At 40.6% G+C, this 27,459-nt stretch overlaps 2 protein-coding genes across 12 annotated transcripts in view; one reads left to right on the top strand and one right to left on the bottom strand.

The window, feature by feature from the left end:
- The first annotated feature begins 6,367 nt into the window (after nt 1-6,367).
- Nucleotides 6,368-20,028, top strand: adpgk (ADP-dependent glucokinase). 3 transcript variants are annotated; one of them, XM_027163869.2, is made up of 8 exons: nt 6,368-6,522; nt 8,914-9,162; nt 9,447-9,672; nt 13,673-13,735; nt 13,877-13,997; nt 14,199-14,395; nt 16,023-16,121; nt 16,725-20,028. In XM_027163869.2, exons 2-8 carry the CDS (start codon nt 8,930-8,932, stop codon nt 17,280-17,282), a joined length of 1,497 nt encoding a protein of 498 aa, XP_027019670.1. In that variant the 5' UTR covers nt 6,368-6,522; nt 8,914-8,929; the 3' UTR covers nt 17,283-20,028. The 3 variants fall into 3 exon arrangements, with proteins under 3 accessions (XP_027019670.1, XP_027019669.1, XP_027019671.1); XM_027163868.2 differs by having other exon boundaries at nt 16,722-20,028; XM_027163870.2 differs by lacking the exons at nt 6,368-6,522; nt 8,914-9,162; nt 9,447-9,672; nt 13,673-13,735 and having other exon boundaries at nt 13,877-13,993; nt 16,722-20,028.
- The window catches only part of bbs4 (Bardet-Biedl syndrome 4), an 11,507-nt gene continuing 3,965 nt past the window's right edge, over nt 19,918-27,459 (bottom strand). For 8 of the 9 annotated variants that reach the window (XM_027163857.2, XM_027163859.2, XM_027163865.2 and 5 more), the window contains 9 exons: nt 27,186-27,313; nt 24,519-24,573; nt 24,372-24,440; nt 24,140-24,292; nt 23,856-24,027; nt 21,947-22,016; nt 21,701-21,845; nt 20,876-21,083; nt 19,918-20,374 (listed from right to left, as the gene is read on the bottom strand). In XM_027163857.2, the coding sequence (XP_027019658.1) occupies nt 20,244-20,374; nt 20,876-21,083; nt 21,701-21,845; nt 21,947-22,016; nt 23,856-24,027; nt 24,140-24,292; nt 24,372-24,440; nt 24,519-24,573; nt 27,186-27,313 (1,131 nt within the window). In that variant the 3' untranslated portion in view covers nt 19,918-20,243. The remainder of the gene's footprint in view (nt 20,375-20,875; nt 21,084-21,700; nt 21,846-21,946; nt 22,017-23,855; nt 24,028-24,139; nt 24,293-24,371; nt 24,441-24,518; nt 24,574-27,185; nt 27,314-27,459) is intronic. The other variant, XR_003443245.2, reaches the window with a different exon arrangement.

Genomic DNA, 27,459 nt, shown 5'->3' with positions numbered 1-27,459 from the left:
GAATGATCTGATATCAGAAAAAAATGACATATCTGGAACAATAAATCTGTAACAAACGGCAAAAATTGGGCGAAACAACTGGAACTGGAAATGTTTACATAGACAATGTATATTCGTTCAGGATTTCTTTGGGATTACAGTATTTTGGGATGTTTTTAAAGGGGGTACGTTGGCTTAAAGGTTAGCACGTTCGACTCACACCTCCAGGGTTGGGGGTTCGATTCCCGCCTCCGCCTTGTGTGTGTGGAGTTTGCATGTTCTCCCCGTGCCTCGGGGGTTTCCTCCGGGTACTCCGGTTTCCTCCACCGGTCCAAAGACATGCATGGTAGGTTGATTGGCATCTCTGGGAAATTGTCCGTAGTGTGTGATTGTGTGAGTGGATGAGAGAGTGTGTGTGTGTGCCCTGTGATGGGTTGGCACTCCGTCCAGGGTGTATCCTGCCTCGATGCCTTGATGACGCCTGAGATAGGCACAGGCTCCCCGTGACCCGAGAAGTTCGGATAAGCGGTAGAAGATGAATGAATGAATGAATGTTTTTTTAAAGTAAACATTATTGGAAGAGCTCTATTATTGGTTGAGATCTAGACTTGGTCATATAGTTTACATGTAATATTAATGTAAACAAACCCATTCCATTTTCATTTTATTTCTCCACTTCTGAGAAATGGAGTCACCCTTTCTAGAATCTTTCGAATACCCTTTTTTACTGAGAACATTCTCGAGCCAGTGAGAGCTTTGAGAGAGTGGGTCTCTTCTGAAGAATAGATCAGTTGATGGAGTGATGTTTCTGCCTGCTGCTTCCGAAACTCATTAAGAAACTATTCAGCACAGCTTTTCAGTGAGGCTGCTGATCGAAAACAAATCATCAGAAAAGACAAATGTTATTTTGGAAAGTTAGGACCATGATGGTAATTTACAACATAAATTAGAGAGAGAGGCGGTAAAGAGAAACAACTGATTACTCCTTTCCTGGCAGACAGTGCTTCAAAAGCCAACAGTACAGCAAGTCCTAAATGCTAAATAAGCACTGTGAAACCAATATACTACTGTAAGGCAGATGAGGTTGCACTTTCCGAATGAAACATTATGCAAGTTATTTTAAAACAGTTATGCTTTTATACGAAGTCCAGAATTGAAATTGAATTGAGGCGGGGAAACAGACGGATGGTAATCCGAGAAATCAAAGACTGGTGGCCAGCACTGAATTTTTAATGACTCCATGCTGTGTGTGTGTGTATATATGAGTGTGTGTGTCTGTGTGTGTGTTTGATAAAAGCAATAAAGAAAGCTTCTGCTCGTGGTTTAGCTGGATTCTCAAATCTCTTTTAAATCCATCAATCTGTGAAATGAATTATTTGTTCTTTAGAAATCCTCACACATTTTTGCGCATCTCTCCCTGACGGATATCAAAGACACCATGTCGTCTAATGCTGCAGTATGAAAGCAGGACCGAAACAAGGTCTTTAAAGTAGATCACAGGATTAGAGAAGAAAAGCAGAAAGACGCACTGAACAGTTGCTGCAGCAGAACCTAACTGTTCGATGTACTTATTCTTCACGACTCATTATCTAGGTTATTGATTTATTTTTTCCCATATAAAAGCATTAAAATCCACTTTTTTTGTTCCATTTTCTGTTTATAATGGCGTCATTTAGAACACTGTCTTGTTACGATGAGCATTTAAAAATGGATTTATTCTTAATTCAGTTCATTCAGTTATTCAGGTCTAACCATGAAAAGGAGATGTGTAGGATTAAAAACATTAAATATAAGAATTATTTGATCATTGAGATGAAGATGGATTTTCTAGCAATATCTCCCAAGCCTTTTGGATGGAAGCTGCAATAACTGCATCATTAAGTGACCAGATTTGGTTCTCATTTAATATACAGGACAGACGTGTGTGTTAGACTGCATCAGAATAATTGGACTTATCTATACATTTCTTAAGTATTAGTATAAAGATTTTGCTTAAATTAATGCTGAACCACATTACCAATCAAACCCAACATGTCACATGACCCACTGGCTCACACTCTCCTCCCAACAGCATTCATTCATTCATTTTCTACCGCTTATCTGAACTTCTCGGGTCACAGGGAGCCTGTGCCAATCTCAGGCGTCATCGGGCATCGAGGCAGGATACACCCTGGACGGAGTGCCAACCCATCGCAGGGCACACACACACACTCTCATTCACTCACACAATCTCACACTACGTACAATTTCCCAGAGATGCCAATCGACCTACCATGCATGTCTTTGGACCGGGGGAGGAAACCGGAGTACCCTGAGGAAACCCTCGAGGCACGGGGAGAACATGCAAACTCCACACACACAAGGCGGAGGCGGGAATCGAACCCCAACCCTGGAGGCTTGAGGCGAACGTGCTAACCACTAATCCACCGTGCTCCCCCTCCCAACAGCAGCCATATTTAATTTCTTGGTTCCTGTGTTTTTTTGTCAAGCTTTTGTGGGTTTGTTTCTTTGTATGTGCCATAGTCTCATTTATAGTCTAAAAGTTTTAGCCTAGTGTCTTCTGTTTGAGTTTTGGTTCTGGTTACCTGTCTGCATAAATCTCCTCAACAATCCCTGACACAAACATTTCACATACATATTTTTGATGTTCACTTTGGGTCATGACGTCATTTGTCAAATGTTATGGCACAGACATCTTACAGCATGTATTTTAACCTAGTACACAATATCAAGTAAACACAGAAGGTTCCAGGTAATTCTCTAATCAAGAGGGATTGTGCACATTTAGTACAATACAGCCACCTCTTGGTGGAGAAGGAGACCAGCAAGAAAAGGACATGCACGTCTCAAATGTCATTTCAATTCAGAGAAATAGAAACACCAGCATTAACCACAGCAACCGTTCGATATTCATGAGGGGATCTAGCTCAGGTCTACTTAAGAGTGCTTTTCATATCTTGGCTTTCAGAACTATTTTTTTTTTAAATATATTCCGGTTTCATGAATTTGTTGTGGGATTATATCACTAATCTATACAAGTAAACTAGAATTTACTTATTTACACCCTACACACCAAGATTATTCATAGTGCATATATATTCATCTGTATATTATGTTCATAGTACATATAGATTCATCTGTATATTATATTTATAGTACATACACAACTGTAAATTACTGTTTATAATAATAGCCATATATTTTGTTACATCCTTCTGTAAATTTCAGTTATAATTATAGCCGTCTGTATATTATGTTCATAGTACACACACATCTGTAAATTACGTCTATATTACTACTTTATTTAACTCATTTAAATCTTGTAAACACTGTATATCCTGCACTTACTGCTATTGCACTCTGGTTAGACCTAAACTGCATTTCGTTGCCTTGTACTTGTACATGTGTAATGACAATAAAGTTGAATCTAATCTAATCTAATCTAACCTACTTAATACAATACAATACAATACAATGTCAATGTCTTTTTCAATGTCTTTGTCTTTTTGTTGGCTTTTTTCACTTTCTCTGATTCCATCTGGTGATTAAGTAAAGATGTATTATTTGTGATTAATAATAGACACTCCATTCATAAACCCCTGTGCAGTTTAATACTTTAGTTGCAGCCACTATCAGTCAGGACTTGAATAAAGGGGGAACATGAATTTTTCGATGTTGCCAAACAAGCCCAGTAAAGGATGTATTTCCTTGCAGCTGAGGAAGTACAGGTTCCTGCAGAAGTTGCTGGCCCAGTTATATACAGCCATCATTATTTTGTCAGTTGCTGTGTGGTTAGGTTTCGCCACCAGTAATGAGCTGAACAGAATGTAAAGTATTGTCAGGATGGATGAACAGCTAGTAGGAAGAAATCTACCCTCGCTACATTAACTATTCTCCTCTGGAGGCAGGAAGCGAGCAGGGAAATAATCACTGTCCCATATCGCCCAGGCCACCACAACTCCTTCGAGGTGCAATAACCTTTGTGTGCAATATCTGTGTGTACAGCATGCTACTTTGTGCAATATTCTTCTTGTTGCTTAAAGTGCCATAGCTGTATGTACTGTAGCATCCAATTCTGTTCCCTGTAAATGTTTATTATTATCTGTTCACAGCAAATGTGTAAAAGTGCCAGAACAGAGAAAAGTCCTGATGCGTAACTATTTTGCACTCTGACAGATTGTGGGATCAGTCAATCAGTGCTTGAGGATCCATGTGGGTGCATGTTTACTTGGAAAGACATCTGAATGCCTCAAGAATGGACTTGTGGACTGTAACTTGTCCGTTTTGGCTTGTGACTTGATTTGTGTCTTGCCTGTCTTGACTTGTGTGTTTTCGGAACTTTCAAAACATTGACTTGGTCCCACCTCTGTTATATGACCAGTGTTCTTGTCCATACCATCATACTGTAATGTCTGTAAGCACAAGAGATCAACAATCAAGCTAGATTCTTTGTATTTTCTAGTAAAGCCAGTTATTGCCAGTTAATTATGGGGTTCCTCAAGGATCAGTTCTAGGACCTCTGCTTTTCTCGATATACATGCTTCCCTTGTACAGGCATGGGATTAGTTTCCACTGTTATGCTGACGATACCCAGCTCCAGTTGGACTCTGCTATACTAAAGAGGAGATGCCAACTCCATGTGGTCTTTGAGGACAACAATCTCCTAATCTATACAACATTTATCAGACTGTATATTTATAATCACACCCTCCAGTGTCACCCATATGAGGATGAGGTTCCCCTTTGACTCTGGTTCCTCTTAAGGCTTCTTCCTTTACCATCTAAGGGAGTTTTTCCTCCCCACAGTCACCTGAGTCACCTCAGACTTACTCATTGGGGATAAATACAAACACATTTAAGTATATCTAATATTAATCTTGAATTTTGTATTGTATTAATCTTTATATTATTCTTTATAATAACCCTTTTTTCTATGTTTATGTCCTGTAAAGCTGCTTTGAGACAATGTCAATTGTAAAAAGCAGTATAGAAATAAATTTAAATTTAATTTAATCTGATCCAATAATGCACAGTTATCAAATCTTACAGTTTCTTACAATCTTAAATTGAATAAAGTATTGAATTAAATTATAATTAATGTTTCAAATCTCAGAATTATGAGTAAGCTTATAAAAATAATGTGAAATGTGATTCCAGTGTTTAGATTTTTTTTTTTTCAGAAATAAAAATAAACTATTATTGTACACATTTAAATAATGTGCATAAAATAAATGTTTACTGGGGAGTGTAGATATATACAGTAGATACTGTAGATATATATTGTAGATATATACTGTAGATACTGTAGATATATATTGTAGATACTGTAGGTATATACTTTAGATATATAAATAAACTATTATTGTACACATTTAATTAATGTGCATATCCAGTTTAAGGTCATTTATAGGGTGCATTTTTCTAATTATAGATTGTCTCAAATTTACCCAGATGTCGAGGACAAATGTGACAGATGCTCTAGCTCACAATGTCACCCGAGTCACATGTTTTTTTTCTGTCCATGACTATATAATTATTGGTTCAGGTTATTTCAATACGATGTCCACTACCCTGCCCATTGATTGCTATATTTGGACTTCCAGATTAAGCATCTCAGTTAAACTGTATGCAAAAAGAAGTTATTAGTTTTACATCATTGTTGGCCAGATGTCGCCTTCTTCTTCAGTTGAAATCCTCTGTCCCACCATCTCAGTATCAATGGCTAAAGGATACAGCATTTTTTATTAAGCTTGAGAAAATGAAATACACAATAAGAGGTAATACCTCCAAGTTTTTTCATAAATGGCAACCATGTATTTCATATTTCATAGGCCTTCAGGTTTTTAAATTTTAAAATGACTTGTATTCGATCATTAAAAAGGGGTCAGGACCCGGGGTGGGTTTTATTTTTTAACTTCCTTTTTATTATTGTTATTGTTGTAATTCTTTTACTTTACTCATTTTCATGTAAAACCAAAATGGGAGTCTGTATTGTTATTTGACTTTGTTTGCAATAAAAATAATTAAAAAAAAATCTTTGAAAGATTTTTTTAAATAAAAAATAAATAAATAATGTGCATAGAATAAATGTTTACTGAGGAGTGTAAATATATACTGTAGATATATACTCTAGATATATAAATAATACTGTATATATAGATAGATATAGATATATACTGCATACTGTATTAATAAACTATTACTGTAATAAAAATAAATGTTTACTGGGGAGTGTAGATATATACTGTAGATATTATTCTACACATTTAAATAACGTGCATAAAATAAATGTTTACATGTTTGGCTGTACTCCAAATTCTGTTCAACTGGCTACGTTTATAGAGCTAGTTTTCTCCCATGTGTGATTCAGTAAGTGTCAGTACGCCAGGAAACCGGAGGAAATCGCGTGTATCCGTTTGTAACCGTGTCTCGCTACGTAGAAGCACTAAAGCTGCCGAGTCCTTCCGTGTTTCAGACGTGGCGCCGGAGCTCATTCAGCAGCCAGCCTCATTCACAGCTCTGGCTTTCATACTCATCTCTCAGGTCAGTGTGCAATGGGGTTTATACACGACACATAAAAACGCCTTGTTCATCGTACATTATCGGTGTTTTGTTAGGTTTGGGTTTGTTTAGCTAGCTACAATTGTTAGCTAGTTAGCCAAACGTCAAGCTAACGCTAGCTGTGAGGAGGCTTTTAGCCAGCTTGTTTGCTCATTAGGGACAACTTGATATAAAGGATTTTTTAAAAATATGTACTTAACTAACTAGTTTTAAACCCTTAACAGATATAGAAATAATCGTGTTTTTTAAATAAAAAACAAAAAAACTTTTAGTCAGGTGTTTTATTACATTCTTTACAGATAGGATACAATAAACTAATCAACTAAAACTCCACCATTTTAAGTTGTATGAGATTCAATGGTGAATAAAAACATTTAAAGCAAAAGAAAACAACTTTCTTTTGGTCTATTGTTACTTCCAGTTAGTGAACAATGGATCTGTGACATAATGTTTTCCTTCAGTGTTTTCTCTGTATTCAAATTAAGTAGAACAGTGAGGTCACAGGGTTCTGACTGAGGTCGAGAAGGTGAAGGAGTTTGCAGTATTTGTAGTCAACCATCCAGTGTGATGGTGGAGTGTGGAAAAGAGGTGAAGAAGCGGGTTGGAGAAGGTGGAGAAAAGTGTCAGGGGTGTCGTGTGTGTCAGCAAGAAGCAAAGGAAAGGTGTAGGGGACGATAGTGAGAGCGGGATCTAATGTATGGGTTGGAGACCGGAGCAGTGAGGAAAAGACTTCGGAATCAGAATCAGGATTATTGGCAATGTGTATGTACGTGTCACCTAAATAAGGATTGAGGTTCGCTTCAAGGTTTCTTCCTCACGTCCTCTCAGGGAGTTTTTCCTCGCCGCCGTCACCTCCGGCTCGCTCGTTAGGGATGGGGGTAGATGTATAGTATCTTAAGTTTTAAGTTTTAAAATTAATTTTGAAATGTTAATCGTATATCAGAATCAGGTTTATTCTCCAAGTGTGTTGACACACACAAGGAATTTGGTTCCAGCTGTTTGTGACTCTAAATAACACTATACTATACAAGATAATATCGACTATACAAGACAATGTAATAGATATTACGAGTATTAATATGAATACGGAATCTATGACTGATCAGTTATGTACATAAAGTGTAAGAAGTGCAAATAACAATATTGTGCAATATGCAGCAGCAGCAGTGTGTGTAACATACACGAATGATGTGACGACTGATATTCACTTATTTATTTTTTTCTACTTATTATTATTATTATTATTATATATTTACTTTCTTTTTCTCTCTCTTCTGTTTCCGTACTTCTGTAAAGCTGCTTTGAGACAATAGGAAATTGTTAAAAGTGCTATACAAATAAATTTAATTGAATCAGTTTTGGTTCCAGCTGTTTGTGACTCTCAAAAGTACAGACATAAATAACACTATACTATACATTTAGCTTGGACTATACGAGACAAGACAGATGACGTGAGACAACATAGGCAGTACGAGTGTTAAATATGAATACAGAATAAATATCAGTTATGTACATAAAGTGTGAGAAGTGCACGGTAGTGCAAGTAACAGTATTGTGCAATATTATGCTTTTTGTACAACATACAGCAGCGGTAGTGTGTGTAACGTATACGGACGATGTGATGACTGACAGTCCTGATAATGCAGCACTTATAGATATGGAGCAGTGAATATAATAATCGTGAGTTGTTGATCAGGGTGATTGTCTGGGGAAAGATACTGTTCCAGTGTCCGGCAGTTTTGGTAAAGTTCTGTAGCACCTGAGAGAAGGGAGGAGCTGAAGGAGGTAGAGTCCAGGGTGTAAAGGGTGAGTGGTGATTTTTCCTGCCCGGGTTCTCCTTCTTGTGGCAGTGAGGCATCGATTATTTTTTCTGCTGTTTTTACTGTGCGCTGCAGTCTGTTCCTGTCCTGCTCCAAACCAGATGGTGATGGATGTGCACAGAACAGATTCAATGACTGCAATGTAGAACAGCATCAACAGCTCCTGTGGCAGACCATAATTACCTACATGACATAGAAAGTACATCTATCGACATGAGGCAGAGATGGAGGTAGCCGAGATGAGGATGTTGAGGTTCTCTTTAGGAGAGACGAGGATGGACAGGATTAGGAACGAGCACATCAGAGGGACAGCTCAGGTTGGCTGTTTTGGGGACAAGGTCAGAGAGGCTAGATTGAGATGTGCAGAGGAGGGAGATGGTTATATTGGTAGAAGGATGTTGGAGATGGAGCTGCCAGGTAAGAAGTAGTTCTCTGTATTCAGGTATGCAATAAAGTCTGTACAATCTCTGATCTTTGTGTACCTACAAACACTATACAGATATCCGGGTTTGTGATATGTTTGCATGTGTATGTTTGTCTGGTTATTTTTCAGTCCCTTCGCTTGAACAATGTGGAGTAAAGCTGCCCTAGTGGCATTAATGGCCTTTGCACTGGGATACGTCTATCACACAAACCCCAATCTTCAGGAGCGTGCGTTACATCTCATCACCCAGTCCATCCCTCAGTTACTGTTCACCTCACAGCATGAACATAGTACCACAAACCTGGAAGAAACCATCTCCCGAGCCTGGGACGCACTCATCACTGCACCGACAAGGCACTGGGGTCGAATAGCAGTAGGGTAAGTGTCCCAAATATAAATAAATATACAGTTCATACGAGTAGATGGGCAGGTCTTGGTTTAAATCATCATCATAAACAAAATCTACTTTATTGTCTTGCTAGAATGTCAGTGTTCAGTGTTCAAATGGTGCCTTTTCTGTGCTTCTCGTGTAGGACAGCAATAAACTGAAGTGATTTTATTTAAGGAAAAAAAATTAGAGCAGATTTTCTAAACTGAAAAGACTCAAAATAGTTTTAACTTGTTTAGTAACAGCGACTCGGCACCGATCTTTCCTTCCTTAGGGTAAACGCCTGTATCGACGTAGTGGTCTCAGGTGTCAACTTACTCCAAGCTTTGGCTCTTGACCCAGGATTCGGGCAAGACCATGACGTGTTGCACTCCAAAGAGGATCTAAAAGAGTCCTTCATTCACTACATGGAAAAGGGTGCAGCTGCTGAACGTTTCTTCTCGGATGAAGAAATCTTCCAAAGGATCGCGAGGGCCGCTGCTGAATATCCTGGTGCTCAGGTACAGTGTTTTTATTTTTTTTTGGTACTAATTGATTGGTTTGTTTGTTTTAATCTCCTGGGGCTTGTGACTCCGCACACAGGTATTTTAACAGATACCTGAACGGATCTAAGTTTAAAATAACTTCTTAAAAATCACTGAATAACTGTTAAATAACAGCAGATTCATATCAAGCTTACAAACATTTCAGCAGTACTGTAATTAGCTTTAGAAAAGCTTTTGCACATCTTATTCGTTGCTGATTCCAGGCCTGTATGAGGAAGGATTCAGGAAGTAAGTGCAGAATAGTGGATCGCAGACAAACTTAAAGGTGCGGTGCACGATGTCTGAAAGCCAATGTTGACATTTGAAATCACCAAAACAAACACGCCCTTAACCCAAATGGGTGTCACCCCTGTTTTGATGGCTTTGCCCCACACATACTGTACATACGTAACCCTGTGGAACCTGCTGGGGCAGATGGCAGAGGGATATTTTTATCGATAAATTAACTCAATGAGTAATACTATGGTAATACAAATGTGTTGTTGTAGTACCGTGTGTTGTACCGTGAAAGGTTTATCTCCATTTAACGCAGAAGACGACGTTCAACACCTAGAACCCGAGGCAGAGGTAACGGCAGGTAACCGCCATGTCAATGTTTCAATCGCTTTCTGCTAATGTCAGACGTGCGTACTGAACACTCATACGCACTGAACTGCCGCATATTGAGAAGTTTCTGCTCATTGGCTACACGTGTGTTTTGTTAGTCGGTCCGACTCGGTTTTCTGAAGCATTTTTCAAACATCGTGCACCCCACCTTTAAGACTAGCACATAAAGTGTCTGGAGAGACAGCCGATCATCAGCATTGACTGTTGTACTGTTCTGTTTTGCTTTTGGATGTTGATCCGTGTGAATGAACTAAAACTACTCGGGTTTAAACTGTATCTCCTTTCACTGCACCACCAATAGCCTACTTCTGGTTCAGGTATAAAGCAATGAGTAGTCAATCATCTACCAGCCTCATGTCTAACAATCAGAAACGTATGAGCGTATTATTAGCAAATATTAGTCTGCTAGTATTTATTTATTTATTACAAAAACTGGACTGCTTTAGGTAACTGAACAAACCTCTCGTTATGGTTGTGTAGTGTGAAACCCAAACCTCCAGCCCGTTCCACAATGCGGACGCTCGTGTTCCAAGTCTAGATAAAACTTGTGCTTATAGACATGCTTGTGAACTGTAAAGGAAGTGCTCCCTCGCTAGAGCTGACAGTTTAAATATTGAATGAAGGCCGAGTCCAGGGGGGATTGAGTTTCTGTGCCAGATTTAATTCTGCTTGGTTGACAGTAATTAATATTTTCAGCAGCAGACTCGAGTCACGCTTGCTCTAACATTAATCCATATGTATTTGTATTGGCTCAACACGAACCTCAGGCTGAGTCAGGGCTTCACTATGCACTCTGGGTAATCAGTAACAAGATACAGTCCGCTCCGAAAGTATTGGACCGCCAAGGCAAATGCGTGTTGTTTTTTTTTGTTTTGTTTTTTGGCTACATACTGAATACGTTTGGGTTTAACCTCAAAAGATGATTGAGATTCTGCATCAGATTTTCAGCTTTCATTTCCTGATATTTACTTTTAGATGTGTTAAAGAACTTAGAACATGGCACCATCATGCAGGTGAACCACTGACATCACCAGACTGTTGTATTCTGCTTTTTTTGAAGGCTTGTACTGCAGCTTTGTACAGTTGATGCTTGTTTTAAGGGGTTTTGTTTCTTTAACCTCTTCTTCAGGAGATGAAATGCTGCTCAACTATGTTTTAAGCTCTAGAGACTTGGTCATTCTAAAACCTTCTAGACCGGCTGTTTTTTTTTTTTTTTTGTAAATTGGCAGACCGAATGTTTCTGCAGACTTCGTACGGCTGCCACCATCCGTCGTAAGTTAAGTTAGCATGAAAGATTATTGAGACCATTCCAAATGCAGTCATGCAAGCCAAAGCCATGACACTACAGTACCTCCACTGTGCTTCACATTCGAGCTTGTATGTTTTGAATCGTGAGCACGATGTATTTTATGATGAACTGCTGATGTTTTGCTTGGCTGACCTGTTCAACGTCTGTGCCCAGTGTCCGTGCAATAGCTCTGATTGATCTCAGATTCAGAATGTCTTCTCAGGTGAAATCAGGCTTTAAATCAAAAGTATACATTCAGAGTTATTAACTGTCTAAACAACCAGTTTAACACGTCTTGGGAAGAAACAAACAAACAAACAAACAACCCACCTGTCAGACATGATTGGGTTTAACCCTCTGTGGTCTAAGGGTATTTTTAGGGCTTTAGAAGTTTTGTCATACCCTGACATTTGTGTTTTTTTCAGTTGCTTATGAAGATATAAATGGCTAAAGACTAATATGACTGTAATCAGCACAAACTGGACTACAGTAATATGTGAGCAGCATGTATGTGCATGATTGTGTTTTTGAGAAAACAATGTTTATGCGTGGTTAGTGAAAAATGAAACATTGGTTCACAGGACTTTTGAGAACTGGATCTTGTAGCCTAGAGTTTTTGCTTCAAAATAATGTGAAAATCATCTTGTTTACTCGCTCACAGAAAACAATATATTGATTTAGATCTTCTAAGACACTTTTTGTTTGTAAAGGGCATATGCGAGTAGGCGTCAACTATCATGAATATTAGTCTGATTCACACCTGAGAAGACAAAGGCCTGCATAATGAGCTTTTCAGGCAGGTGTGTGACAGAGATGAGTTACAAGAAAGAATGTGAGGACAAAATAAATGTCTATATTTTTTGTTTGTATTTAGAATATTTAACTATCACACAAAATCACTTTAGAAGTTAGTAATAACACAGAAGACACAATCAGGGCAAAACTGTGCAACAACAAAAAAGTGTGAGTGCGAGATAAAAAAAAAGGGTGTACGGTTTGTAGAAGCCCACTAATCTACTGTCATATTGCATCCAGAATTATACAGTTATACATCTTTGTGGTACTCTAGGAAACAGTTTCTTTTCAGCTGAACACACAAGTGAACATCACATGCCTGGCATTTCCAAGGAGTGTCCTGCCTCTTACCTTGCTTTGCTTTGCTTTGCTTTGCAAAGCACAGAGGTCTGGTTTTCATGTACTGAGTCATTCCTGTGTCACCGGGGGCATGTACGTGATTACCTGAATCACCTCGGTTCATTTCCATATGAACAGCGCGCTCAGAGGGAGGCGGGAACACGTTAGCTATACTTAGGCGAAACAGGAGAAACCGGACCACTCCTTACTTTCTTACGGATTACATAAAAATAGATTATTTGTTTTTGACTTGAATTTGTTTATTTAAAAGTAGACATTTATGTGTCTGTGAAGAGTGTTGACCAAGACCGAGATGGCAGAGAACGCACTCTGTTTATTTTCTTTATTCTACAAAAGCACAGTGTTTTGTTGTTGTTATGTGTGTATACAAATAAAAGTAGACCCTTTACAGATTCGATCGATGTATTGCTCTTATCCGTACGATCGAAACCGAAAGTGTAATTTAAGTTCTTTTTTTGGCCTTAACAGGAGATTATGCCACAAAACACGTATGCGTGTTTATCGACTCCAGAGGGTTAAACAAAAGGTGCAATATTTAGATAGATATTAAGAAATTAAAGCTGAAATTCTGAAATATTGTCTAATTCATCCTTTATACCAGCGCTGTTCCAATCTTATCCACAAAGGGCCGGTGTGAGTGCAGGGTTTCATTCCAACCAAGCAGAAGCCACACCAGAGTCTACTAAAAGCCAAGAACAACTGATTAAACAGGTGGAATCAGGTGTGGCTTCTGCTTGGTTGGGATGAAAACCTGCACCCACCCACACCGGCCCTTTGTGGATAAGATATGACACCGCTGCCATATACCTTCAGTGTATAGCAAAATCAAAGGATTGGCCTTGCTGTTCCAATAATGTTGGTGGATATTTCATAATCAGTACTTTCTGCATTTCTGGTCTCTTGTAGGTATACGTGGGAGGAAATGCTGCTCTGATTGGCCAGAAACTCGCCTCTTACCCCGAGCTGGTGGTGAGTTCATACAGTATCTGCATTTCTGTAAATTCTGATTAGCGTGCTTTTCGGTCCTTCATCTGATTATTCTGTCATGTTACACATTCTTGTTCATGCTATAAGACAGCTTATTGAGTAAAAATAAATTTTCCCCTGTAGGTTCTATTATGTGGCCCAATTGGGCCAAGGCTGCATGAATTGCTGGATGAGCAGATAGTAGTTCCACCACAATCACTTCAGGAAACTGATGAGTTTCACCTCATCCTTGAGTACAAGGCAGGTCAGGATAGATTCCACTTTCCCTACGTGCATGACCGTAGATGTAGAAGGATCTACTACAGATAATGCATCAGTGTTTCTCACAACAAAAATGACTTTAAACTTATTAATGAACGCATACAGTGTGCCATCAGCACAACGATGCTTTTGTTAATGAGACTGAAGCAGCCGAAGTAAGCTCTTTGCATGTGTTTACGTTTAGGGGAGCGGTGGGGTTCGAGTCAGGCCCCTCAAGCAAATCGCTTTATCTTCTCTCACGATGTGTCCAATGGGAAAATGAGCACGTTGGAGACCTTTGTGGCCAGCCTGGAGGAGTTCCAGCCTGGACTGGTGGTTCTGTCAGGAATCCACATGATGGAAGGAATGGGCCGTGAGCTCTGGGAGGAAAGAATCAAAGAGGTGAGCTCGGACATCCTACTACAGTATTTTCCGCACCATAAGGCGCACAGGATTATAAGGCGCAGTCTCAATTACGGGGTCTATTTTTGTACTTAACCCATACATAAGGCGCACCGGATTATAAGGCGCACCGGATTATAAGGCGCATGCTAAAACATCCGATCTACAAAAAAAGGTAACAGAAGCAAAACAGTGAGTTTACTTTATTATACTATTTAACAACACACACACTTTTTTAAATCAATCTTCTCCCACAAATCCATCAAAGTCCTTATCTACTGTGTTTTCTTAACTTGGCGCAGTACATTTTCTTGCTTCCTCCATTTCCGAACCATAGATTCATCGATGTTGAATTCTTTCAGCTGCTCTATTCCCATTTACTTACCCTATTTACTTAATTTACTTTATTTAAGCCTGTAGTTTGTATTGTGCCTCGTAAGCATCTGATTTTTATTGGCGGATGGCAAACCAACTTAAGGTGCATTTACCGCCACCTACTGGACTGTAGTGTATAGCGCATAATGGTTAAGAAGAAACAAATGTTGTTTTGCAACATACCGGTAGTATACCTACCGGAGGCATGGAGGAGGTAAGCGTACGTACGTACTGTACGTATTACATAATGTTCTCTGTTTGGTTTAACGCTGCCAGCGTACGTAGTGTATGTATTACGTCCCTGTGTCAGTGAGAAATGGTCCGACAGTCACTCAAGCGGAGCGCTTACCAATGTCGCACAACATTTTTACAGATTTTTGGAACTCGGTGCACACATAAGGCACACCGGATCATTAAGCGCATGGCCAATTTTTGAGAAAATTTAAGGCTTTTAGGCTTATAGTGCGGAAAATACTGTGTATATATATGATTTAAAAATACCCTGTTTTTGTCATATTATCTATCCGATAAGAGTAATGTTTCAAACAATGTTTGAAAACCGAGTCGGGCCGACAGACAAAACAAACGTGTAGCCAATGAGCATAAAGGGGCGTGTCTTGTCAATATGCGGCGGAGAGAGTGTTCAGTGTGCATGTCTGACATGAGCAGAAAGCGTTTGAAACATTGACATGGCGGATAAAAATGAAAAGCAAAAAAAAAGGCTCACGATATGGCAAGAAGCACGAACCGTGTTAATATCGGATCAGCTTTCCAGCGCTGGAGAAAACAGGGGTGGGACCCATTTGGGTTAGGGGTGAGTTTGTTTTTGAATCTTCAAATGTCAACATTGGCTTTCAAACATCGTGCACTGCACCTTTAAGCTAGGTTATGAGACAAATTCCAATACAGGCTTTTAATTCCATGTATTTTCTAGTAATGACCACTGCAATATCTGTACAGTAAGTACAGATATCTGTACTGTATTGTAAGAAAAGTAGATCAGAACTTGTAAGGTGTCATTTTCCTCCATCACTAACCTTTTGAGCTATAGACGCTTTGAGGCAGCACGCATGTCAGAAGAGGTAGAACTCTGAAAGAGGTAATGAATATCGCTATCAGCAAAGTTCTTCCTGCCTATATTTTGTTTTACAGAGTACACAAAACACTGCACAGTTTTGGGCTCTTCAGATAAGTCTGTGTGTGTCTGATCAAAAAAAATAAATAAATAAATAAATAATTTAATCTCCTACAGTTTGCTGTCACCATCTCCGATATTCGCAATGAGGCACCCATCCATCTGGAGCTGGCCAGTATGACTGATCGACATTACATGAGCATCATCACGAAGGAGGTAAATGTATATGTTTACCACATGTCCCCTTCTGACCTTCCTACATGCCTGATCTGTATTTCATGATCCACCCAAGACTTGATGGAAGCCTTTAAGTCTAAAGGAGCTTTTTTTAGCAACTGGAGAATTTGTAACCAGCCGAGAAACACATCACGCATTTTTATTAATTTTGGAATACAGATTTATTTTTATATCAATTATCTTCGGCATCCCAATTAAAATCATTGTACGAATGGACACTGGACCTCTTGTGTCTGTAGAGGTGAGGATTTAAGACTACCATATGATAATGTTTAAATATCATGTCCTTTATCTTATCAAAGGCCATTTCATTACATACAGGCAGTGTGATTACATATGACATTGCTTACCTTTTGCATTTATGGTATTTGGAAGATGACTTTTCTCAATTTATACAACTGAGCGGTTAAGGGTTAAGGGCCTTGCTCAGGGGCCCTGCAGTGAAAGATTGGTGGACCTTCTCATCAGTGCAACCTTCCTAAGGCTTGTACAGTACAGTACCACAGACTGTTTAGTGATACACCTTCTGTAGCTGAAAAGCATATGTACCACATTCAGTATTGTGTACACTTTCGTTAGCAGGTCTTGCCCATGGTGGACTCGATCGGCCTGAACGAACAGGAGCTGCTTTTCCTGTCTCAGGCTGGTGAAGGTCCTCACTCTGATCTCCGCTCATGGAACGGCATTCCTGACGTCGGCCGTGTCTCCGATATCCTCCTCTGGATCCTGGAGCAGCACGGCCGAGCCGACCTGGACTCTGAAGCCCATTTAACACGCATCCACTTCCACACTCTGGCTTATCATGTGCTGGCCACAGTGGACGGCCACTGGGGGAACCAGCGCGGAGCCGTAGCGGCCGGGGCTCGCGTCGCTAGCTCTCAGGCGTGTGGATTACAGGCTGTGGACGTCAGTAAGGTGGAGCTCAAGGCTCCGCTTAGCTTCTACAGCTCTTTCTCAGAACCGAAAGAGGGCTTAGTTTTGGACCCGTCCAATCCGGTGACTGTGTGGAGAAGGGGGAACGTGTCCTTCCATCTCAGTCCAGTACTCGTATGCAAACAGCCACTGAGGACAGTAGGGCTGGGGGACGCAATCTCAGCAGAGGGACTCGTCTACTCGGAGATTGTTCCCCACTCTGACTAAACGTGAACTGAGGGCCAATAACAATGTCTTAAACATTACTATGCTCTTGATACCATGCCTGCAAAGCATCTAACCAGCTGGATAGATGTTCCTGTAGGTGCTCCTCCATTCCTTTAGACCTTAACGTGACAAAACGGATGAGGAGAGGGTGTTTATCATAGGTACAGGAATGAGACTTTATCCTCACGTTGTCTTATACAAACTCAGTGCGTAGTCTTAATCTGTTTGGTGAGTACTGTACTGTCTTACTTGAGACCATATTATTGCACTGAGTAGAAAATGATGTTCTGATTTTTTTTTTTCTTCCCCTTCCTCCACACTCCTTGGCTCTATTGACTACTAAGACAGAGACCTATTTATGTGCAAGGAGCAGAATCACTGAGCTGCTATATAATGGAAATAAAAAAGCCTCGAGAATCCCAAAGGCCCCCCAATGAAATAAAATGCCTTAACCAAAACCAGAAACTAACCAAAACTGTCATGCATAAGTAGCTATGCATTTAGGGCTTATCTGCATTCTGCCCTCAAAACAATCCTATCATTTACTCCTTCCTCAACTAGTTTAAGTTCGGCACAGTCTTCTGGCCTAATCACGCTAATGCTGGTAGTTAAAACTAACAAATTCTCAAATTTGGCAAAAGTTTTGACACCCTTTATAGTAACAAGTACATAGATATTTGGAAACAACACACTAACCGAGAAAAGCTAAATAAATAAATAAAAACTGCATTTAACTCATTATAAATAACTAACTTTATTCCTTATGAAGCTTCATGAAGGAGCTTCACCCAGAAGGCTTTTCCCTGAATTCACCAAGCTTCAAGATTCTTCTCCTAAAATGTACTAATTTAGTAAAACCTACGTTTACTTTAATGTTAAGTAAAATCTACTTATGAAAATGTAATGTAAACAGGGGCATTAACTTCATTATGTACAACTCTCACATGTTTTAGCTGTAAACTTTATTAGAATGTCTAAAATAATTATCTATATATCCGATCCAGCTCGTTTAAACTTTCGACCGGTAGCATAGATTAAAACTGTTCAAAAATGTTCGAAAGGAAACCAGCACCCACTTCCTCCTCAGCATGATTCATTTTACTCGATTAAGTCAAGAAATCCTGCCTCTTCTTCTACTGAATGGTTAAAAAGGAAATAAGGGAACGTTACCTACTTGTTTAGTCATGTCCTGTACTAGTCTTATTTTTATAGAGCATAAATCAAACCATGTCTGTACATACATAGTGTTGAAATGATTCGGTATCTTGGTTCTAGTTGTCAAATTGTTTCACAGTCCTGCCGTCAGCAACTGGCATCTTTTATGCATGATGAGACTTGAAAAGTTTTGAGTTGACACATTTCTTGTCTAATAAGAAAGCAAGAGTCTCTCTGATGCAGTAAAACGATGCGTCGTGTGGGCCAGCTGTGAGAGGCGAATGATGGGGAGGTGGACGGGGAAGGATGATCAGTTTAGTTCAGTGCTGGATGGTTCGCCGGTCTGTTGGTGACGACGAATTAGATGCCATAAAGCTGCTACTGTTATATCCCTTTTCCACCAAAAAGAACCGGGTGCTGGATCAGAGCTAGTTCTGGTGCTGGTTCAAAGTTGGTTCCACTGGTGAAAGTTCTAAGAACCGGTTTGCCTTTCCATCGGCTAGAGAGCCATCACAGAGCCGAGTGTGACGTCACTGTATACGTGTCACGTTTCCCAGCAACGTTAGCGCAGCAGCGACAAACAACATCAACAATGGCAGATGTTGCTTTACTGTAAATGCTCATGGCTTTGCGAACCTACATTGGCATCCAAACGCGGCGAATTAAATGTGTACGTGCGACTCCATGTAATCTGTATAAACGGAGGTTGTGCTTAACGTTATTTTATCATTAACACCAGAAAACAGTTAGCCTTAGCATCATTACGATCATGTGTGCTGATAACTGATAACTGATTATATTGCGGTAAAGTAAAAGTGTATTAAACATTAGTATACTTAAGGTACATTATCAAAGGTGCTAACAGTAGCCCCGCCCCCAGCCTCTGACACAAGTCTAGACCAGAAACGTTTTGGTGCTACTTAACCACTTTTCCTGGTTCAAAGCCCGTGCTTTGGGTGTCAAAAAAAGAAAGAACTGGTTCTAAATTAGGCTCTGGCTCCGACCCAGCACTCAAACTGCCTCGGTGGAAAAGGGGCAGAAGTGAACAGACTTAAGAATTGTAAGGTCATTGCTTGTCGTTTCTCATTGGACTGATGATTTCCAAAAGCTGCACATATCACCGGATTATGAAATTCAACCGGTTGTCATGCAAATATTCTTCTTTGTCTTTGGCTCTGTTTCTATAGTTACCATATTGAGATATTTAACTTGATGCTTTTCTGTCTTTTGTAATGTAATTTTTTTTTGTTTGTTTGTTTGTTTCTTTAAAATGACTCCATAATATTGTGGCACACAGAGCATTCGTTTGAGAACAGACAGTTTGTACACATTATGCAAGTCTTAAGCATTAAATGGCGGTTAAGATAACAGGAATATTTAGTAAAATTAGAGACTTTTAATGATATTTTTATATCGATAAAATCTGTTTAGCCGGAATCTACGATCTTATTGTTCTTTTTGTAAAGAAATGTAATGCAAATAGCAGAACTTGTTTATTTTTAACTTAGCTCAGATACAAAGGTCAATAAAGTCTCTATCATAGAACAATGTACCGTATGATTCTGTATAATATTAAAACCCTCTTACTGTTCATGTGCTTAAAAATCAAATCATTCCTGAGCTGCTCCTGTACTATCTCTGTATTCACTGAGTGACCTGTTCATATACATAAGGGGGGAAAAAAACAATCGTAACGTAAAAACTGTACAAACCTCGTGCCTAAAAAAATAAATACACTATAGGACACGTACTATATAAAGCTCGCACACACTGCAGCGGTTAGCATTTGTCTATGCATGGGAAGCTCTACTCTGCCATTGCTCTGGGTTTGCTCTTCTTCTTCTCCTTGGATTTGTGAAGATCTGCATCCTCACCATCATGTTGAGCCGCTCCTGGAGGTTCAGACGGAGGTGCTGGTGCACTCTCCACATCTGGCTCTGCACAGGGAATAAAAACGTTAAGGATGGACGGAACCTGAAAGCAGCAAAGCACATCATGACCCTAATGATGGTGTCATCTCTGATAAAAATGAAGCATGCGCACGGCAGCGTGCGCCTCTGTTAGTGCTTGTTACGGTTCTCATTTTTGATCTCACAGATTCAGAAACATAAGAAAATCACTGGCTGATATCTGAAATAGTTACGTTTTTTAAATTGGTAATCGTTCAACAGTGTCACTTGGTGTTTCATTGGAATTAGTTTTTGAACCTTGTGTTACACATCACATAAATTCTTATAAGAACACACAACACATGAAGTGTGTTACTGGTGCTAGTACATAGTCCTAATATTACTTCAAGCTTGTAAATTCACCTCGGGTCGACGAACCACTTTAAATCTTAAAGCTAATAAATAAATGTGAGACATGAAACCTGTCCAACTCACAAAAGGACAGACTCGGGTTCGTTTTAAAAACACAAAGTATGCAGAATTGTGTACCTGCAGCCAGCTGTATGCTTTTACTATAGCCTGCAGCTGATGACATGGCCTGGCCCAGGGCCTGATTGGAGCCCAGGGGCTGCTGGGAAGAGGACATCTTGCTGAAAGACGAGCGCTGGCTGCTTTTGGATTCTTTGCCTGGTTTTGACCAGAATAAATTTTCCCCAGCCTGAAGGGCTGCACCCATTTTATGAGCCATCTCGACGATCTGTGGAGAAAACGAGTGCCTTTAGAACAGATAATGGATGTGGTAGTGAATATTCGCACCATTACACACCCTGCTTTAACAGGGGGTTAAGTAATGCCAAGGGCTGCCTAATTATACTGGTAAGTCAATACAGGATTAGATGATGGGTGAATCTGTAGTGTCTCAGGCCTGATGCTTACATTTACGCCATTTGGTAGACGCTTTTTATCCAGAGCAACTTGCCTCATTTATCTCATTCATACAGCAATTGGGGGTTAAGGGCCTTGATCAAGGGCCCAGCAGTGGTAGCCTTGTGGTCCTGGGAATTCGAACACGCAACCTTCCAATCACTAGTCCTGTGCCTTAACCACTGAGCTAGCACTTACCTATGGTTAATATTAGCTGACTAACATGATCGGATTAATGAGATACAGAGGATAAACTATTTGAATACGGTGAAAAATAAACAAAGATATTCCTAAATAGCATTTCTTATTAAATACTAAACACTTATTATTATTATTATTATTATTAAAAACTCATTTTATTTTAGGTGAAAGTAAAGGCTTTCTAGCTGCTTGTTTGAGGGACATTCTATCATCTCATCTCCAGTCTGTGTTTGTGTAGTGAGGTTTTACCTCAGGGTCGAACTCTGTGTTGCTGTTGCGCTCCATCAGCATGTTGACTTTTTTCTCCATCTCCTGATACTGCTGCAGTGCTGCCTTCTTGTCTCCCTGATTATACAACAACACTGCAAAATTCAGATTCACCAGAGGGTTGGACCTGGAGGAGATAAACCGAAGTAAAAACAGAGACGGTAAGTCACCTTCGGTTAGCATGTGGAGATCAGCCGCAGTTGTTTAGAAAGTTTTTAGAAGACTTACTCGTCGAGCAGAACAGCTTGTTCGTACGACCTGCGTGCGTTTTCTACATCGTCCAGATTGGTCAGGGCAACTGGGACAAATCAAGACGTGAACAAATATTACACAAGACGTGTATTTATAGCACAAAACAAGACTATGGGGAAGTTGTAGAAAAATCTCTCAAATTAATAGGTTATGGATACTTTCAGCTGTCTACTGTACGTCGTACCCCGTCTACCTCAAGGTAAAATAGTTTTCAGTCCCTGGTGAGTCCTGTTCCTGGCTGACAGACGGAGAACACATTGTGGTCTTCTGCTGCTGTAGCTAATCCACACTTAGAGCTCAACGTGCTATGCTTTGTGGGATGCCTTTCTGTTGACCATGGTTGTAAAGAGTGGTTACTTGAGTAGCGTAAAATGAAGATGCAGTGGAGAGGGTCATTAAGTGTTTTAAGTTTCTGGGAGTAAAAGGATCTCAGCTAGTCCACTAGTCCACTCACATCTCCACAGTAGTGGGAAAGGCCCAGTAAGGCCCAGGCCTATATTATCTGAGGACACTCAAAAGATCTGGTTTACTCGATAAAATGCAAGCGTACTTCTACTGTACCATTGTACCATTGAAAGTAGAGGTCTTCCCGGGTCTGTACCCGAAATGTACCCGACCCAATGTGACCCGAATCACTTTTTACCCAAACCTGATGTGCATAATTTTTTATTTTTATTTTTTAAGAAAGACCCGACCTGAGACAAACCCAAAAAAATCAGGCCCGATTCCGACCCGACCGGTTGCCAATTTTTTTTAACCCGACTGTACCCGAATGTTGAACACACCGATGCAGCCCTGCACGCACCAGTCAGACAGAAAAGTAAACGCTACAGCGTGGATTCAAAATTGATTGACGGGTCTGTTTCAACGAAAATTAGCTTACCACCAGCAACACGATTTCGCAAGCGGTCTTGGCAAACAGAGGAGCGGTTGGAAAAGGACTCGAGTTGATACACACACGCGAGATACAGTAGTTCGTGTCTTCTCGGATCTGTTCGGTAAAAACACATTCATTTTAAATTACCCGAGACCCGATGCCGCTATTATTATTATTATACCCCACCCTGTGTCTGAGGTACATGTGAAACTTTCAGACCCTAACCCGCTCGGGTCAGACCTCGGGTTTTCGGATCTAAGTGGACCCGTGAAGACCTCTAATTGAAAGCATAACAGCACAACATATTGCATGATATCAGGCTGACAAGGAAATGTTGCAAAAGATTGTAAAATCCTCGGGACCCACCTACGAGAGCTGGACTCAATTACATTTCCAGCATTGAGCAGACGCCCTTATCCAGAGCGACTTACATTTTATACAACTAAGCAATTGGGGCCTTTGTTCAGCAGTGTCAGCCTGGTGGACATGGGATTCGTAATCACAACCTTCCGATTAACACCTTAACCACTAGGCTATCACATCCACATCAACTCGCTCTGCCTGTGGTGAGGTCCGAGTATTATTAAAGATCCATCCCATCAAGCAGCGACCTGTTTATCCTTCAGCCATTCAGGAGGAGGTACAGCAACATCACTGGAAACAACAAGTAAAACATCTTCTTCCTGAGGGCTGTGATCATTTCAAATAGATTTACCGTAGCTTTCCTGCCAGCTCGGATGTGCGAAATGCTGCCCTTTACAACCGTAGTGAACAGGAAGCCGTTCTCAAACACAACGAACATCGAGACTACGGGAATCTGGGGTTACAGTGAGCACAGGCTCGCCAAAGCCTTGTGTGGTCTTATGTTGCATAATGACTGGCATTTACTGTGTATATGAAGTGTATGACAGTAAGCTTTAGGTTAATTTGACCTGAACTACATTAACACAATTAGATTTTTTTTTACTCTGTTAGGTTAAGAAACGAAAAGAAAAAAGGTGAAAATACCAGCGAGAAGCATGTAGAGCTCCCCCATGCGTGGGTTCAGGTTAATAGCAGCGCTGAGGAAGTGGAAGGCTGAGGCGTACTGCTGCATTGTGAGATGCACCAGACCCAGATTGTACAAGACCTTCCAATCAAACGGAGACAGATAGTTTGCTCTCTTCAGACAGCTTATAGCCTGAGAAACAGAAAGGAGGAGGGAAAAAAAAGCAGACCAAAAGTGAGAAAATAAAAGTGTGGTGTATTAGAATAAAAAAAAAAAACATAAGGTGAAAAACTCTGAAGCTCACGGCGACATATTTCTTCTTGCCGAAGAAGCACATGCCTATGTTATTCCAGAGCTGGGGGCTCTCGGGCACAGTGAAAGCTGCCACACGATATTTATTCATGGCCACATCGTAATCCCCGTGTGTCTGCATCATACTTCCTGCTGCCAAAATGGCCTGGGGGTGAAAACACACACCTACTGAGTACATCACTTCAAAGGCGAGGCGTATACATCGAAATGGAACATTTACTGACCTTGTAATTGTTTGGGTCATATGTCAAAGCGTTTCCAAGATGTTCGAAGGCCCTCTGATATTTCCCAAGCTAAGAAGTAATGCGAAAAGTGTTAGGAATGCGAAACAGAACAGACTAGACAAGTGCAGACTGCCTCTTGAACCTGACCTGCATATACAAGAGCCCCAGTGTGGTCAGCAGCTCCGTGTTCTCTGGGGAAAACCTACAACACAGATTCACAACTGTTCAGTGGATAATTCTTCTTCAAGTGTGTAATAAATAACAATACACACAGTATATATACTTAGATATAGACCATGTGTAATGGTAAATAAGGCTAGACTATGGACTACTGCAGCCCACTTCTCCTGGGCCTCCCAGCCAGCACGATCAAACCCCTTCAGATGATTCATGTCTTGTTTTCCACCAGTACAAACAGACCCACATAACACCACCCTTCATCTCCCTCCACTGGCTTCCTGTAGCCACCCGCATCAAATTCAACGCCTCGATGGTCATGCATCTTGTCTGGAACAGTATTAACCCCTCCCCCCCATCTCAAGGCTCTCCTTGCCTTGTAGTTCATGTTCCCTCCCACAACCTCGCATTAGCTCTGTTTTCAGAACATTTAAACAGACTCTCCCTCAGTGGTGGAATGAACTTTCAAGCACAATCTGGACAACAGAATCGGTTGCTATTCTGACCTTAAAGAGAAGAACCCAACCTCGTGTTGATCCCGAGGCATCTAGAGATGTACCAGGTCTGTTTGGGTTCCCATGAGGACTTTGAGGAGAACGACTTCTTCATCAATACACAAAATAAGATTCTACATATGCTGGATCTCCATCGTTGAGTATTTAAAGGCTTCGGCACAGAGGAGTTGGTGTTGAATCAATAATGAACTCGGATGATGAGCTAATTTATGAGTTGCTCAGGAGCTCCTGGTTACACGACTCCGACCGACTGTATCTGACTGAAGAAAGGACATTATTTATAAATAATCACACTCTCTGGCGTCACCCAAACGAGGACGGGTTCCCTAGAGTCCAGTTCCTTTCAAGGTTTCTTCCTCACACCATCTAAAGGAGGTGTTCCTTTCTTTCTTTCTTTCTTTATCCTTAATGCTTACTCATTAAGGATAAATACGAATAAATTTACATAAACGTTTTATGTTCGGTAAAGCTGCTTCGAGATGATGTCCGTCGTTAAAAGCGCTTTAGAAATAAAACTCAATCGAACTAAACTATCTTTAAAAAATGGCTCACCTCTTCTGTGGACATTTAACTAACCCCTATTTTGTCCTCATCACAATAAATGAAAGAGGCAAGAAAAATCTAAACTGATATGAAAATTCTTATACTCCATCTAATATTTCTAACCTAAATATTTTGCCAGGAACATCGAGGTTGTTACTAGAGGTCTTCTCGGGTCTACAGAAATGTACCCGACCCGAAGTGACCCGAATCACTTTTTGCCCGAACCAGACGTGCATAATTTTATTTTTTTTAAAGAAAGACCCGACCCGAGACAAACCCGAAAAAAACAGACCCGAGTCCGACCAGACGGCATGATTTTTTTACCCAACTGGACCCGAATGTTGCGTAACTCTACACTAAAGTAACCGCTACAGCGTGGATTCAAAATTGATTGACAGGTCTGTTTCAACGAAAATTAGCTTAACACCAGCCACACGTCACCAGCCACATGTCACAAGCGGTCTTGGCAAACAGAGGAGAGGTTGGAAAAGGACTCGAGTCGATGCACACACGAGATACAGTAGTTCGGGTCTTCTCGGGTCTGTTCGGTAAAAACGCATTCATTTTAAATTACCCGAGACCCGACGCCGCTATTATTATACCCGACCCGTGTCCGAGGCACACGTGAAACTTTTAGACCCGAACCCGCTCAGGTCTCGGGTCGGACCTCGGGTTTTCGGATCTAAGTGGACCTGTGAAGACCTCTACTTGTTACTGCAACCTGTCTCGCTCCACAACAACCAACACGTTCTTCAACAACTTCTTCCCTGGCAGCATCATATTTGTCTTCCACTTTCTCATCTTAGTGTAGCTCATCCCAGCAAGCTGTTCGTTATTCATATTGGCTCAGAGGAAGAACAGAGGGAGTACGTCTCTTTCTTCCATCTCTGGTGGAAATGAGCGGAAGCGAGGTTTCTTGCTCCGGGAGAAGCCCGGCGCCGCTCATTAAAGTACGTCGACATTACTAATTCAGCCGCACTACAGGAGGGCTATGGTAAAGACGAGGACACACGCTGTGCTTGCAGCAGCTCCACTGCCTCCACATATTTACTCTCCTACAATTCCTCTGATATCTGTGCAGGAGTTCTTTCCTTAGTTCTGCAAAAAAATAAACACTCCTAATCAAATAGCGTTCACCAGGGCGCTAAATAGCACCGATTCGTTTTGTAGCCGTATCCGCCAAATCTTTTTAAGACGTGACTCTGATCTTTAAAGAGTCTTGACTCGAAGCTTTTAAAAATGTTCTTTGCTTAAGGGAGGTTTGCAAAAAAAAAAAAAAAAAAATCGAGGTTGTAACAAAAGAAAAGTGTCACAGTCAGCCTTTAAATGTGATTAATTACAGTCGTTGCTCTGCGTCTCATCCCAGCATGCCGTTTTTTTCCCCTACAGTGTCTGCCGCCACCGCTTGCTGCGAAACTCTAAGGAGCATCAGAGGTTGCTCTCATCACAGAGCGCCTTTGAACGCGAGTCTTCTTAGCCAGAGAATCGAGGCTCGGAGATATGAAATGATTTGGGTCGAGATGGGGAGAAATGAATATCTGCACACTGGCAACACTAACGGCGTCTGTAACACACTTACTCCACTGCGCTCTTGTAGATCTCGATGGCCTTCTCGGTGTCCCCCTGTAACAGGTAGAGCTTTCCCAGCATCATGTAAGTCATGTCGTGTTTGTTAAGCTGTAGCGCCATGTTTAGATGCTCCTCAGCCTGCATACAAGTCATAGATTGATTACAACTACAACATTTACTTCAAGTTTCAAAGACATCCACAGTTACACACATCTCATTGTAGGCTTATGGTAAATACGCACTACTGGATCTAGCCAAAAGTTTCTGGACATCTGACCATCACA

This window comes from Tachysurus fulvidraco, chromosome 10, assembly GCF_022655615.1.
Source record: "Tachysurus fulvidraco isolate hzauxx_2018 chromosome 10, HZAU_PFXX_2.0, whole genome shotgun sequence".
NCBI classification, from domain to species: domain Eukaryota; kingdom Metazoa; phylum Chordata; class Actinopteri; order Siluriformes; family Bagridae; genus Tachysurus; species Tachysurus fulvidraco.
The sequence above is the reverse complement of the archived record's forward strand: the minus strand, read 5'-3'. Positions and strand labels throughout refer to the sequence as shown.